Genomic DNA, 16044 nt, shown 5'->3' with positions numbered 1-16044 from the left:
GCAATGACAAATTTTGGCTCGCTACCAGGGGGAATCTGAAGGTATGGAGGACCTTGCTGCACTGCTAAGGGTTCAGCGTTCTGTGAATGTGGGTGGCGCTGTGGTCTAAACCAGAACCTCTTGGGCTTGACGATTGGAAGGTAGGTGGTTTGAATCCCTGCAACAGAGTGAGCTCCCATCAATCGGTCCCAGCTCCTGCCAACCTAGCAGTTCAAAAGCATGCCAGTGCAAGTAGATGAATAGGTACCACTCCGGCGGGAAGGTAAACGGCGTTTCCGTGTGCTCTGGTTTCCGTCACGGTGTCCTGTTGCACCAGAAGCGGTTTAGTCATGCTAGCCACAGCACCCAGAAAGCTGTCTGTGGACAAATGCCGGTTCCCTCGGCCTGAAAGCGAGATGAGCGCCGCAATCCCATAGTCACCTTTGACTGGACTTAACCGTCCAGGGGTCCTTTACTTTTTTATTCTGTGTTTTCCAAGCAAGCTACCAAAGAAAATTGTGTTTTGCTTTGGCAATTGCAGAGAGAGAGAGAGAGAATTCAAGATGCTGTAATGCCCCCCAGAGTGAAAAGAAGTGGAAGTTTTAGAATTTAATGTTGGGTACTAAATCATCAATGGGACGTGGGTGGCGCTGTGGTCTAAACCACAGAGCCTAGGGCTTGCCGATCAGAAGGCTGGCGGTTTGAATCCCCGCGACGGGGTGAGCTCCCGTTGTTCGGTCCCAGCTCCTGCCAACCTAGCAGTTTGGAAGCACACCAAAAAGTGCAAGTAGATAAATAGGTACCGCTCCGGCGGGAAGGTAAACGGCGTTTCTGTGTGCTGCTCTGGTTTGCCAGAAGTTGCTCGGTCTTGCTGGCCACATGACCTGGAAAAACTGTCTGTGGACAAATGCTGGCTCCCTTGGCCAGTAAAACAAGATGAGCGCCGCAACCCCAGAGTAGACTTAACGGTCAGAGTTACCTTTACCTTTAATAAATCATCATCATCATTTTCATTATAATCATCGTAATTTTATTATTTATACCACACCCATCTGGCTGGGTTTCCCCAGCCACTCTGGTCAGCTTAAAGCATATACAAAAACATAGCAAAGCATCAAACATTAAAAACTAATTAAAGATTAAACTATTTACAATCTGCTATTTAAGGCTCACGTCATAAGAGTTAATCTTCCACCACAATTGTTTCTAATTCAGAGCTAAGAGAGGCTGACAACCTATCTCTTGAACAGGCAAGGCACCAACACAGAAATATCCCTAACTTTGTTGCTTTGCTAGTTCACAACCCAGAGGAGCAACCTCTGAAGAGGAAACGCTGGACTTCTAAGCCACAGAGTGCCTTACGTGCTGGGTAGGCTTAGTGAAAAAGGGTTGCATGTTGTGAAAATTTATCAGTTGATGGTCTCACTCACTCAAGAGAGAGAGAGGAACCACTTTTGCTGCCAACAACCTAACGCACAGCCACACTGGCAGCGTAGAGTTTAACACTGTGCATGAGATTGTGCAAAATTGTTATTATTGCAGCGCCATTTCCGAGTGAGGTCTATCTCTAGGGTACACAAGACCGGACAGGCTTCAATTGACCGCTTCCTAGGGCTTGGGCTTCACCCAGTATTCTTGATACATGGAATAAATGACACCTGGGAGAGAGAGAGAAAAAGGCATGTTAGACAGGAGGGTTTGAGTTCAAAGCCATCTTTCTTTGACTGGGGAAAGAGAAGGCAACAAAAACTACATCCTTGCTGGAAGACCTATCCCAAACAGTGGGACCAAGGAAGTCAGATTTAACAGTGTGATCTGTTGCGTATGTGTGTGGGACACACATCTTGTAAGGTAAAATCAGGGCTGGGGGGCGGGGAGGTCCAGAACACTTTGCCAGGGATCAGTTTGTCTGTTTCTATTTCTGTGTAATGGGTGCAGAGGAACTAGCTTGGGAACCATCATGGGAAGAAGGCTCAGAGCTCGGGGAGTGATGGTGGGGCAGTGATGAGTGGTCAGAGGGAGCGGAGGGAGAAGGAGGTGTTGGAAGCTGAAGAGGTAACGGGGCTTAGTGAGCAGGGGGAATTTGTGGTAGAGAGAAGTCCAGAGTCAGAGGCAGAGGCAGAAGCAGGAGAAGAGGAAGGCCAAGAGGCAGAGATAAATCAGGCTTGTGAAGAGTCATGGGTGTTTCCACCTCCTGCTGCAACAAGCTCCCCTCCCCTCTGACTCCCAGAACCAGAAGTGGCATGAAAAGGGTGGAGGAGAGCTTGGCTGCACAGAGGCATAGTCTCCGATTGCTTGGGGAAAGCCCTGGAGGGGAGGGAACTTCAGAGAATCAGTCTCAGCAGCTGATTCATGGGGCCAGACCTACCGAGGGTGACCTGCTGTGCTCATTAGACCTGACAGCCAAGTTTGTTGATATGTTTTTGCTAATGGAGAGTTAAACCCAACTTTGAACGTTGATCCTCCACCTGATAGAAGGCTCTTGCCACTCAGATCACAGGAAACAGTCTGCACAACACAAGAACAGCCCAAATCAATCCACCCTCTCAGGTACCTTGGGAAGCTGAAACAAAGGTTTTCAGGGAAAGACTACTCGCTGCTTATCAGATCAAGGCACAGGAGTCTCCCGTTTCAGTACGTACCACAGGTCATTGCCCCCACAACGAAGCCCTGCGCTGCGACACGCATATGAATCAGGTGGACGGACATTTTGGTGTCCCCTCTGTGCTTCAGCTTGTACAGCCCATAGGCCACCACGGCTGCAAAACCCGAAATGCCTAGAAAAGGGGAAGAGAGGGTGAGAAGGTTTTTGAATTCCTTGTTTGCCAGCCATGGCAACACCCTCAACAGAACTCTTGATAAAAGTGTGTGAGAGAAAGAGAGAGACAGGGAACTAGCCAAGCCTGCGATCCAAAATGTTGCTAAGGTTCGTGGAAATTGCTTGCACTGAGCACCTGAAAACCCTCAAGCGTCACACGGCGTCACAAAGTGCTTTTCAAACGCCTCTGTTTCAATTGTAGAGTTGGAGGGAAACGCTAGATTCTTTTCTCTTTTTTTGCAATTTAATCTTTATTGATTTTTAAAAAATATTAGGTCCCTTCACCACAAAAAAAAAGAAAGAAAAAAGAGATCACATCAGTTACAAAGAAAATGTTACATATACAGTGGTACCTCTGGCTGTGAACGAGATCCGTTCCAGAGGCCCGTTTGAAACATGAAAAGAGCGCAACCCGCAGTGGCGCGTCTGCACACACACAGGTTGCGATTCACTGCTTCTGCACATGCGTGTGATGTCATTTTGCGCATCTGCGCATGCGCGAGTGGCGAAACCCGGAAGTAACCCTTTCCGGTACTTCCGGGTCGCCACGGGACGTAACCTGAAAGAACGTAACATGAAGCGGACGTAACATGAGGTGTGACTGTAAAATAAAGTTCCTCCATATGTTGAGACTTCCATCACCCTCAGTATGGGTCCTTTGTTTACTTGTTGACTGCATATTTGTTTATCATTTGACTTACCATAAACCTTTGAAGCATATTACATTGCCGAAGTTAATCAAAGCATGTCAAAGATTTCATATGAGAACAATGTTCTTTTAAATATAGGCTAAATAAATCCCATTCTTTGCTGAACTTTTGGTTTGCCTGCTTCCTAATTTTTCCTGTCATCTTTGCCACTTCTACATATTCAAATAATTTCTCCTGCCCCTCCATTTCAGTTGGTATTTATCTCCTTTCCACCATTTAGCTATTAACTTTCTCGCAGCAGTAATTGCATACATGAATACCTTTCTCAGTTCCTTCAGAATATCTGCATCAATGATGCCTAAAAGAAAGGCTTGCGGGCTTTAGATAAAAGTTAAGCTGAACTTGTTTTTTAAACTCATTAGAAATAATTTCCCAAAATTTTCTTTCCTTTTTACATTTCCACCACATGGTGGTACATTAGATGATGATGATGATAATTGATACCCCGCCCATCTGGCTGGGCTTCCCCAGCTACTCTGGGTGGCTTCCAACAGAATATTAAAATACAGTAATGCATCAAACATTAAAAACTTCCCATAACAGGGCTGCCTTCATATGTCTTCTAAAAGTCTGGTCAGAATATTGCGGAAGAATGATGTCAATCAACATCTGATGATCTCCTTCTACTGGTCCACAATAGAAAATGTCCTTTCATACTGCATCACAGTGTGGTACGCTGGTTTGACATCATCTGATAGGAAGTGCCTACAGAGGGTGGTGAATACAGCACAAGATATTATGGGCTGTCCCATGAATCCACGGAAGAACATTGCCCCAGGAGAGTGAGGAAAATTCTCAGGGATGATTCACACCCTGGCCGGCACTTTCTTGATCTCCTGCCCTTGGGCAGAAGATATAGAAGCCGGATTAGTCGCACCAACAGGGTAAAGAACAGCTTCTATCCGTGGGCTGTTAGGCTGCTGAATGTAAAGATAACAACAGAGTAACTGACTTTCGGGTTTGGTGGGTGTGCGTCAGTAAACGAGGGGAATTAAGACTAAGAGAGCTGAGTGGGGAGTGTGTGCTCATGTAATCTCACTGTATACAAGTTGTACAAGTGACAATAAAGTACTTCATTCAGTTCTACTGTACTGGGTACAACAAGGAAGCAACATCTCAAGGGAATTTCCTGACTGTCCAAGACTTTGTTTACACCCATTGCCTAAGAGGGAAATTGTGTTTCTTCCCAGATCACAAAAGGAGGGCGATGGCGAAATATTTCTGTGTCAGAGCAACTTACCAATTGGGACAAACGGAGACTCCCGGGACTTTCTGATCAGCTTTGAGGTTTGGCTGTCGTCCGTCTCGTAGCTAGGGAGAGGATTTTCTGAACCGGACGCCATGTTAACTGCAAGGAAGGAAGTGATAAAAGATGAAAGATACACATTCCTAACCTACCTGAAAAAAATTCCAGATTTTCCCCTGAAGAAGGTATCATAGAAGGGACCACTAGGGTCATCTAGTCCAACCCCTTGCAATGCAGAAAACATTTGCCCCATGTGGGGCTCGAACCCGTGACCTTCAGATTAAGAGTCTCACGCTCTGCTGACTGAGCTATCCCAGCCACGTTTACTTTCTAATTTTGTTGTAATAAACTACACAAATGCATGAACACTTCACATGGTATTTCAAATCTAGACAGATAGAACAATAATACGAATATCGATAACAGCAACCCAGGAAATAATATCACAGTTCAAAGATACAGTCTAACAAGACAAAAGCATTAAAGGAGGACAGTGAGGGGGTGTTGCCTAGGGAGTTAGGTCCAGTCGTGGCAGACTCTGGGGTTGCGGCGCTCATCTAGCTTTATTGGCTGAAGGAGCCGGCATACAGCTTCCAGGTCATGTGGCCAGCATGACTAAGCCACTTCTGGCGACCCAGAACAGCGTACAGAAACGCCGTTTACCTTCCCGCCGGAGCGGTACCTATTTATCTATTTGCACTTTGACGTGCTTTCGAACTGCTAGGTTGGGAGGAGCAGGGACCGAGCAACGGGAGCTCACCCCGTCGCGGGAATTCGAACCGCCGACCTTCTGATCAGCAAGTCCTAGGCTCCGTGGTTTAACCCACAGCGCCACCCGTGTCCGCATCTATGGTTACCATAGAAGATACCAAATCTGTGACTATTTTATAGGGATGCCTTATTGCATACCAGGCCCCTTCATCTCAGCCTATCCTCTCACATGGAGAAAGCTTGCGTAGCCCCATGGAGTGCTTGAAAATGGAACGCAAACGTTTGTATGAATGGGGAGGAGCAATATGGTGCCCACAGTATTTAATTCATAAGCGGAAACTGGGCAGAGTTAATTTGAATACATCGGGTAGGATAAAGGAGGCAGGCAGCGCCAGATTTAGGGCGGTTCCCCCGCAAAGGGTGCCGAGCTGAGGGGGCGCAAAATTGAGAAGACCCGTAATTGAGAAGATCCATGTGGGGGCGCCCAATTTTGGGCGCCATATTGTGAAAGATTGCTGGGCTGCAAGGAAAACCAGATTGTTGCTGGTCCCTCGGTCACCTCAGTGCTCAGAGAAGCAGCATGAAAAGAAACAGAGTATATTTTGGGGTGGGGGACACAAGTGAGGTCATGGCAGCAGAGGAGTCAAGGTGAATGTGGAACATGAAAGAGCAAGGGTTCCCAAACTTATTCCCCTACCGTACTAAAAAATTTTTTTTATCCACAACAGCATCCTGCACAACCCGCTAAGGAAGATAATAACCCAATAAAATTCAAGGCAGTAGCAATTAATTGCACATTTATTCAAAACCCAGTTGGAATGTGTATTTAGTTTAATCAATTCAGCAAAATTTGGGAACTTGATTCAGTGGTACCGTCTGTTCAAATCCAGATAGACATTTATACATCCACTGCCTCACTTTTCTCTTAGTGACCTCCTGGGTCAGACATGTCCAGGTCTGCTTTGGGGACCTAATCCGGCCTGCCGGTCGATTTAATCCGGCCCCCGTGGCAGTATAGGGGTAAAATCCTAAATAAATATCCCCTGGCAGTTTACAATATACACCTTGCAATATAAATCTTATTTCTTTATTGATATGTGGTTGGGAGCACAACTCCATCGAACGCTTTAGGACTTTATTTTTTCAGCAAACTCTCTCCTTCCTCAAAACAGTTTGCCTGAGGATATAAATGCGCCATTGCACTGTTCTGCTATAGACGGCTTCACTTTCTATGCATTTCGCATAATATAAAACATTTCCCAAGAGGAACGGAGCCAAGCCGTCACATTGAAGAATGATCTAACGAAAGGATCGTTTAAAAAAATAATAAATACCTTTTTGGGCCAGGGGGTGGCACCAAAGAAAGAACATGCATTTAAACCACCTAAGACACATGGGAGCATGTGGAATGATATTTTTTAAACCAGCAACTGTAGAAATAATTTTTATTTGATTATATTACTAATGTAATTACCTGGACGTAGTTGGAGCTGTTTTTTTTTTTTTTTGGGGGGGGTTAGGGGAAAACTGTATTTGATTGCATGTATTTGATTATACAGCATCTTAAAAGGCGGAGACATCACCTTGCCAACAAAGGTCCGCATAGTTAAAGCTATGGTTTTCCCAGTCGTGATGTATGGAAGTGAGAGCTGGACCATAAAGAAGAATTGATGCTTCTGAATTGATGTTTCTGAATTGAAGGACTGCAAGAAGATCAAACCTCTCCATTCTGAAGGAAATCAGCCCTGAGTGCTCAGTGGAAGGACAGATCCTGAAGCTGAGGCTCCAAGACTTTGGACACCTCATGAGAAGAGAAGGCTCCCTGGAAAAGACCCTGATGTTGGGAAAGATGGAGGGCACAAGGAGAAGGGGATGACAGAGGACGAGATGGTGGGACAGTGTTCTCGAAGCTACCAGCATGAGTTTGACCAAACTGCGGGAGGCAGTGGAAGACAGGAGTGCCTGGCGTGCTCTGGTCCATGGGGTCACGAAGAGTCGGACATGACTAAATGACTAAACAACAAACAGGGCTGCTTTCAGATGTCTTTGAAAAGTCAGATAGTTGTTTATTTCCTTGACATCTGGTGGGCTGGCGTTCCACAGGGCGGGGGACTAAACAACAACAACAACATCTGATTATATGTTGTTCTTATATTCAACTAATAAAATATCCCCCCCCCAAAAAAAAGGAGAAAGGAAAGATGGACTCTGCCTTTCTCACGACATCAGCGATCAAAGAGAAACCCTTCGATTGCGCGATCAAGCGCAGCTGACAAGCGGCTGGAGGGCCGGACCCGGGTTCAAATCCGTGCAATGGCCATGACGCTCCCTGGGCGACCAGGAACACCTCGCCTACCTTGCAGGGCCGTTTTGCGAGGATTAAGGTGCAGATCCACATGCACGCAGCCTTGAGCAAAGTAGGGCATAAGCGTAAAATAGGAATGCAATTAACGGAGTTCCCCCCAGTCATATAATCCCTGTTTAAAAAGCACCTGCCCGTTCTCTTTAAAACCTGCTTTAAAGGTATTTCCTCCCCCAAAACCCCCACTCACTTCTCCTTGGGGTTTAATTTCCCTCTTTGCACCCGAGTCTCACCCCAGCAGCCGTCCCGGTGCTCGGACGACGGAGCCCCCGGAGCTACTGTGCGCAGCGCTTCTCAACCTGTGGGTCCCCAGATGTTGTTGGACTACAACTCCCATCATCCCCGAGCTCTGGCCTTGCTCGCTGGGGGTGATGGGAGTTGTAGTTCAACAACATCTGGGGAGCCGCGGGTTAAGAAAGGCTGCTCCTGCCCTTCCCACCCTGAACGATGCAGAGGCTCCAGAAATGAAACGAAATTAAATACTTTATTGACACTTGTGGAAACTACAACTCCCAGAAAGCATTGCGCTGCTACAGAGCTTCCCCCTATTGGTGGGCCGCACGGGGTTTTCCTCCCTCCCCCGCTGCGCTTTTCAAATGTCGATCACTGTATCCTGGCCAATCATAGCGAAGGAACCTAGGCGGCTGCCTTTTTTTCTGAATGAAATCGTCGGTCTATCTAACCCAGTGTTGCCTACACGGACTGGCAGCATCTCTCCCGGCGGTTTTAGGCAGCGAGTTTCCCCCCGCCCTGCCTGGAGATGCCAGCAGGGCATGCCCGCTGGGCTATGGGCTTACCCCACTCCTCTGCTGGGTTTAAGGAAAGGTTTAAGGAAGGCTAGCTCTGCTGTTTTATTGGAAGTGAAATATTTATTAAGAAGGTGCAAGCCTTATGTGAGAATAGGAGGCCTGCTCTGCACGTGTAGCGTGAGCTAGTGCCGTGCAAGACCTTGATGGCCAGGGTTCAAAATCTATCCCCGGTTTGTATACTGTTGGTGGATTCTTGTCGTTGTCTTGTTGGGCTGTGTATGTGATAAAGGGGAGCCAAACCGGGGTAAAGGCGTCTTCTGTTTGTCCCCGTGTCAGTTTCAGTTTATTGGTTAATTTTTCTAGTAGGGCTGTTTCCCAGACTATTTGGTACCATTGGTCCATGCTTACACCTGACAGGTCTCTCCAGTGTCTGGTTATGGTGTTTCTGGCTGCTGAAAGTAGGTGGGTTATGAGTTCTTTGTGGTGTACCTGATCCAAAACACCCACCCACCCCACTCGCACGAAAACAAAGATCACCACAGCCAATCACAAACAAACAACCACACCCTAGGCCAGGAGTCTGCAACCTTTAAGACAAAAAGAGCCGCTTGGACCCGTTTCCGCAGAAAAAAAACCTGGGAGCCGCAAAACCATTGCGACATTTAAAACAAATATATCTCCGGAGCCGCGATCTGACAGCGGGCGGGAAGGTGACGTCGGGACGGTGCGTGACTAACGCACGCACTGCCCCCATGCGACGTCACAGCCAGTACAGCGCCCGCCACAGTGGGGAGTGTCGGGGCGCACAATGCGCCTCCTCCCCTTGCTAGTATCCGTCCCGGAGCCGCGGCAAAGGTGTAAAAGAGCCACATGCGGCTCCGGAGCCACAGGTTGCAGACCCCTGCCCTAGGCCAACCCCAACCTCTCTCACCACCAAAGGAACACGAGTGAACATCACAAGCAACGCTGACACCAAACCCCACGTACATTAAGCATAACAGAAACATCACCACCCGACCCCACCCCCATCCATCTTCCCTCCCTCCACCCCTTTCTCTCTCTGTCTCTGTCTCTCTCTCTCTCTCTGGTCTAACCTACCTCACAGGGTTGTTGTGTGTGGGAGGTGGGGGGGGGAGAGAACCACATATGTTTCCTTGAGTTTCTTGTAGGGCAGGTAGGAAATAAATGTGCTTTGTGATGCATCAGAGCCACGTTCAAGTTACAAGAAATGAGATTCCAACTAAACACCAGGAATAACTTTCTGGTAGTAAGAGCTGCCTCCCTTGGGGTTTTTTAAGCACAGGGTGGATGTTCCATCTGCCATGGATGCTTTTGTTGTTGTTTAGTCCATAGCTGTCAACTTTCAGCCTCGAAAATAAGGGATCAGCAGCCTCACCTGTCCGGGGGACAGTCTACGGGATATCTAACAATCTGGGATAGCAGCGGGAAACGGCGCTGGAATAAGGGAATTTCTCGCAAAAAAGGGGACGGTTGACAGCTATGGTTTAGTCGTGTCCGACTCTTCGTGACCCCGTGGACCAGAGCACACCAGGCACTCCTGTCTTCCACTGCCTCTTGCAGTTTGCTCAAACTCAAGTTAGTAGCCTTGAAAACACTGTCCAACCATCTCGTCCTCTGTCGTTCCCTTCTCCTTGTCCCCTTCTCCTCCATGGGACTCTCAAGAGTCTTCAACCTTTTTGAGTCCACGGCTCCAACATTCTTTCTGCGGCACCCATGTGGGGCTCAGGAGCCCAGTTATATGACCCCTTGCCTGCAGAGCTGGCGGCCTCACACCTTTTTTTTTTTAACACCCTCCATTGTGGAGTGTCCCCTTAGCCTCCTCTCCCCTCTCCTTCGGAGAGTGCAGCCACAGCTGCCGCCCCTGATCTCTAAGCTGCCACCCCGTCCCTGAGGGACAGAGGCCAGTGTTGCCCACAGCACCCCGACTATCATTCAAGGTACCCGAGGGTGCCACGGCACACTGGAAGAAAACCACTGCTTTAGCTGATAATTCCTGCATTGCAAAGGGTTGAATTAGATGACCTCCAGGGTCCATTCCATCTCTACAATTCTATCTATTTATTTAGTTCTAAAGTTAATTAACTTTAAGTAAAAGAACCTCCAGGGTGCCTTACATAAGCACACCAGATTTGTGGCAAAAAAACCCCAACAACAACCGGAGAGAAACAATTAACAAAGGATCGTGGGAAAAGAATGTTTAATTCTAATTATGCTTTAGCTGATAATTCCTGCATGGCAGGGGGTTGGACTGGATCAGACAAACCCAAACTCGGCCCTCCAGCTGTTTTGAGACTACAACTCCCATCATCCCTCAGGACCACTGGTCAGGGATGATGGGAATTGTAGTCCCAAAACATCTGGAGGGCCGAGTTTGGGGAAGCCTGGACAGGATGATCCTTGGAGTCTACAATTCTATGATTCAAAGCAGTTTGCAAAAAAAAGAAGTAAACATTAAAATTCTCAATGAAAGATGGATTTGAGAGCCGGAAATTTTATAAATATAAGCATGGGGATGAGGGAAGAAGCAGTCTGTTTCTGTTACAAAGACTGCTGCTTTACTGCTGACTGAGAAAAGCTGCTTGGCCTCAGTGCCAGGAGAAGGTGGCGCCACCGTGCCTTGAAGTGAGAGCATTCAGGGAAGGCAGCACCTTGCGGCTCAGATAAGTAGCGTTATCATCATGCGATATCAGCGGCACCTTGAAATCAGCTGGCCTCCCTCGCGCAAGGAGCGATATATTGCTGTGTATTGCCGGGTCAAAATCATTACAGTCATACCTCGGGTTACAGATGCTTCAGGTTGCGTTTTTTTTGGGTTACGGACCGCCGAAACCTGGAAGTACTGAAACGGGTTACTTCCGGGTTTCGGCAGTCGCGCATGTGCAGAAGTGCTAAAACGCGCTTTGCACATGCGCAGAAGCGCCGAATCGCAACCCACGTGTGCACAGACGCGGGTTGCAAACGCTGTGGGTTGCACACGTGCACCCCGCACGGACATAGCTGTCAACGTTTCCCTTTTTTAAAGGGAAATTCTCTTATTCCGAATAGGATTCCTCGCAAGAAAAGGGAAAAGTTGACAGCTATGCGCATGGATCACATTCGCAACCCGAGCGTCCACTGTATCGCGGTGTGATTTTAGAACCGATTTTGGCCGCTATATTGAAAAAAAAATCACACAGCGATAAAACAGACCATCAAATGTGCAATCTTACCATGCAAAAATGACAGAAATTTAGTTGGGGGATGCAGTTGTGGACCCCCTAGGTGCATTTCTCAGACCGTCAGGGGTCCCCAGACCCTTAATTGGGAACCACTGATCTAAGAGGTTTCCATCCCAATCCCATCTCTGATTTGTGCCAGTGCAGCAGCCAAATGCTCTCTGATCTCCTCTGGAATTGTGTTCTAATTGGAAATCAGTGTTTACTTTGGTAGCCACCCATTTAAGCAAAGAGGCCGAACCATCAGCCTCCCCCAAATTGATTCCCCACCCCATCTGATGCTTGTTCTTCAGCAAACTGTTACACAACTGGGGAAACAGGATGATGGGAAAAGCTGTCTGTGATTGCTTCACCTCACCTAGGTGACTGAACTCTTACCTTTTCCTTGGCCCCAAAGGTTATGTCCATTCGGACACCGGCAAAAAGTTTTGCAAAAGAATTCTGTATGCCAGAGGTGACTGAAAGCCTTTCCCAGATGGTTTTGGGGGGGGGATTGGGGGAGGAGCAGGAGAAAGCCTGAAAGTTTATCTTTAGCAGCAAACAACAAAATATTCGAGTCCTGTGTCGTGTGTGTTGGGAGAACAAGGTAAAAGAGTAAAGTGGTACCTCGGGTTACATACGCTTCAGGTTACATACGCTTCAGGTTACAGGCGCTTCAGGTTACAGACGCTTCAGGTTACAGACTCCGCTAACCCAGAAATATTACCTTGGATTAAGAACTTTGCTTCAGGATGAGAACAGAAATCGTCCGGCGGCGCGGCAGCAGCAGGAGGCCCCATTAGCTAAAGTGGTGCTTCAGGTTAAGAACAGTTTCAGGTTAAGAACGGACCTCTGGAACGAATTAAGTACTTAACCCGAGGTACCACTGTACTGCAATGCTGCGGGGGGAAATGGGGCGAGGGGAAAAGAGAACAATTCACTGCATGAGGTGGTTCTGCAATAAAGTAGAAATGCAATTAGTGTTCACTGGGCTACCCCCTCCCCAAAAGTGATAAAATATTGCTGCAACAAGTGATGAAAAATTGACAAGTTTTACACTTAGAATCCATCCATGGGTTGTATCCCAGAATAGCCCTTCTCAGAGTAGACCCATTTATCTCAGAGGATAGCTCAGTCAGTAGAGCATCTTAATCTCAAGGTCGTGGCTTCAAGATTCCTGCATTTCAGGGGGTTGGACTAAATGATCATTGGGACCCATTGATTCTATGATTCTGTGAAATTAACAGGCCTAAGTTAGCCATGTCCATTCATTTCAAGGAGTCTACCCGGAGCAGAGCCAGTTCTGGATTTAGATAAAGGTAAAGCGGCCCTGATCATTAGGTCCAGTCGTGGACGACTCTGGGGTTGCGGCGCTCATCTCGCTTTATTGGCCGAGGGAGCCGGCATACAGCTTCCGGGTCATGTGGCCAGCATGACTAAGGCCCTTCTGGCGAACCAGAGCAGCGCACGGAAACACCGTTTACCTTCCCGCTGGAGTGGTACCTATTTATCTACTTGCACTTTTGGGTGTGCTTTCGAACTGCTAGGTTGGCAGGAGCTGGGACCGTGCAACGGGAGCTCACCCCATCGCAGTGGCGTAGCGTGGGTTGTCAGCAACCGGGGCAAGGCAAGTAATTTGTGCCCCCTAACCCGTGGATTTGTGCCCCCTAACCCGTGGATTTGCGCCCCCTAACCCTAACCCCCAGATGTTGCGCCCGGTGCGGCCGGCCCCCCCTGCACCCCCCACGCTACGCCACTGCCCCATCGTGGGGATTCGAACCGCCAACCTTCTGATCGGCAAGTCCTAGGCTTTGTGGTTTAACCCACAGCGCCACCCGCGTCCCTTACATATAAGCTAAACAAGCTATAGCTTAGGGCCCCACTCCCTTGAGGGCCCCCAAAAAATTTAAAGGAAAAAAACCTGGATGTACATTTCCAAAATATAAGATAAAAGTCAAATAAAATAAAACCTACATACAGCAACAGTGTTTTGTGTTGTGCAGGCTCCTATTAGGTCCATAAATTACCATATAGCATATATTCAGCACAAAAAAACCAACGACAATTTGTTGTTGACAAAGGACAGCTGGACATATAAAGGGCCCCATTACCTTCAGTAGCTTAGGGCCTCATCAAAACTAAACCTGGCCCTGAGCAGAACTAGCGTTACGTGCCACGGATTGTCATCATAAATTTACTTCTGGGTATTTGTGATAGCTTATCACTGCAGTGCAATTATCGTTTCACCCCAAAGGCGCTCCCTGCTTTACAGGTTGTAACTTTCTGCAGTGCTTACAGATAGCAAGAGATTAAAGACGAAAGGACAGAGTTCACAGCTGCGGCAGTTCGCTCTGTGCTCTTGTGAAATGTTGCAAGGTTCAGACAATATGTTATTTCCAGTTGCTTTCCTTTTCTTTTTTAAACTGAATCCAGTTTCTGGGAGGCTGCAAGTTTGACTGGCACAATGACAGGGAGAAAAGAACGTAATGTTGCAAGCCACCCCAATCTCTGGGCTGTGCAAGATTCCAGGGGTTCCTGGCGCTTTGCAAGGGTTCGTTTTCCTTGGAATGAGGGTCAGCAGAGACTGTGGTGTCTTTATGATATATGGTTTACTTAAACATCTATACAACTTGAGCCTGAGACGCTCACAGCATGAACACCCCAAGAAGCTCTTGTTTCCTCCCAGCCTTGGATTCCAGCAGAAATCAAGCATGTCTCTCCCTCTTGGACATCTGCCTGCAGCCTGCTTCCAGCCCAGCATTCACATACCTCAACTCAACCTTTTGTCCTGGGCACCCATTTGCCCTCTGGCACAGAGCCACTTCCTTTGTTATCCATAAAGGTAAAGGTAAAGGGACCCCTGACCATTAGGTCCAGTCGTGGCCGACTCTGGGGTTGTGGCGCTCATCTTGCTTTATTGGCTGAGGGAGCCGGCGTACAGCTTCTGGGTCATGTGGCCAGCAGGACTACGCCGCTTCTGGCACATGGAAATGCCATTTACCTTCCCGCCGGAGCGGTACCTATTTATCTGCTTGCACTTTGACGTGCTTTCGAACTGCTAGGTTGGCAGGAGCAGGGACCGAGCAACGGGAGCTCACCCTGTTGCGGGGATTCAAACCACCGACCTTCTGATCGGCAAGTCCTAGGTTCAGTGGTTTAACCCACAGCGCCACCCGCATCCCTTTTTTGTTACCCATACTTAGGCCATAAACAAGAAGCTGAGCTGGGTATTCAAGCAATTGAACCCTGTTCTGCTTGTGTTCCCCCAGCAACTGATATTCTAAGGCAGTGGTGACAAACAAAAAGAATCAGTTTTAAGACGGTCCCTGCTCACAGGCTCACAAGCGAAAAAGGCACGACACACAAGGAAAGAAGGAATGGGAGGGAGGAGGGGAAATCAAGCTCAAGCTCTTTAAGTTACCATTCTAAAGCTACAGAGAAAATGTCCAGTTCTGGCCATCTTGCTCTTGAGAAAGAGAAGCCCCACTCCTGCCCCATTCCTGCCCCGAAGCATTTTTAGCCTGTTTGCCCAATCAGAATTAGGAGCAGAGCTCTTAACCCTGCCCAAACCTGGGTTGCCATTCTAAGAGTTGGCAACAGACTAGGAATAAAATGCTGGTTTCTTTAAAAAGCCAGTGTGTCTGCTAAAATAATCCAGCTTTTCCATTTCAGGCCAGTTGACTTCTCAAATCTCTATTTCATCTCTATTTCAGACGGGGTTGCATTTTTTCCAATAGGGGGCTTTGCACTAGCAGAAACCACTTCTCCTTGTGCAAGACGAGGCCTTGATTTTTTAAATGAACCCCGCTACCTACTGGAAGCTGAGCATCTCCACCTTGCCTTTCCCCAAAAAATATGCTTCCGAGAACTGGGGGTGAGGGTGGGGTGTCCCTTCTGGAATAGCATGGGTTATTTGGGGCTGCAGGAGGCAGGTATGTTGGGGGCTAGGGATGGAAAATGCATGTCCAGCCTTGCATGGGCATAACTGATTTCTGCTTGGTGCAAAACCACCATTGAATGCAGGCTAGAATTTCTCTGTTGACAGATTTTGGAGAGTGAAAAAGGAAGCTTCTCCTGAGTTCACACCTTCTATTTGGCTTACTAAAGTTGTTGGATGATGTTAATTGACCATTTCCTCTCTGTGTGCAAAACTCTGCCCATCTGCACTAAAACGAGGATGGATTTGATGAGGACTTTTCACGGGTGGCGCTGTGGGTAAAACCTCAGTGCCTAGGACTTGCTGATCGTAAGGTT

The 16044-nt window shown here is 47.8% G+C and overlaps 1 protein-coding gene across 3 annotated transcripts; it reads right to left on the bottom strand.

Annotated features, from left to right (window-relative positions):
- Positions 1-970: 970 nt before the first annotated feature.
- Positions 971-8088, bottom strand: HIGD1A (HIG1 hypoxia inducible domain family member 1A). Of its 3 annotated transcripts, none has more exons than XM_053359221.1 (4): positions 7821-7930; positions 4748-4855; positions 2622-2756; positions 971-1637 (listed from the first exon to the last, which is right to left on the bottom strand). In XM_053359221.1, exons 1-4 carry the CDS (start codon positions 7888-7890, stop codon positions 1588-1590), a joined length of 363 nt encoding a protein of 120 aa, XP_053215196.1. In that variant the 5' UTR covers positions 7891-7930; the 3' UTR covers positions 971-1587. The 3 variants fall into 3 exon arrangements, with proteins under 3 accessions (XP_053215196.1, XP_053215197.1, XP_053215198.1); XM_053359222.1 differs by lacking the exon at positions 7821-7930 and adding an exon at positions 8060-8088 and having other exon boundaries at positions 972-1637; XM_053359223.1 differs by lacking the exon at positions 7821-7930 and adding an exon at positions 8017-8036 and having other exon boundaries at positions 972-1637.
- Between the last annotated feature and the right edge of the window lie 7956 nt (positions 8089-16044).

Source organism: Podarcis raffonei, chromosome 12 (genome assembly GCF_027172205.1).
Source record: "Podarcis raffonei isolate rPodRaf1 chromosome 12, rPodRaf1.pri, whole genome shotgun sequence".
Taxonomy (NCBI): domain Eukaryota; kingdom Metazoa; phylum Chordata; class Lepidosauria; order Squamata; family Lacertidae; genus Podarcis; species Podarcis raffonei.
This window is presented reverse-complemented; position numbering and strand designations above follow the sequence as displayed.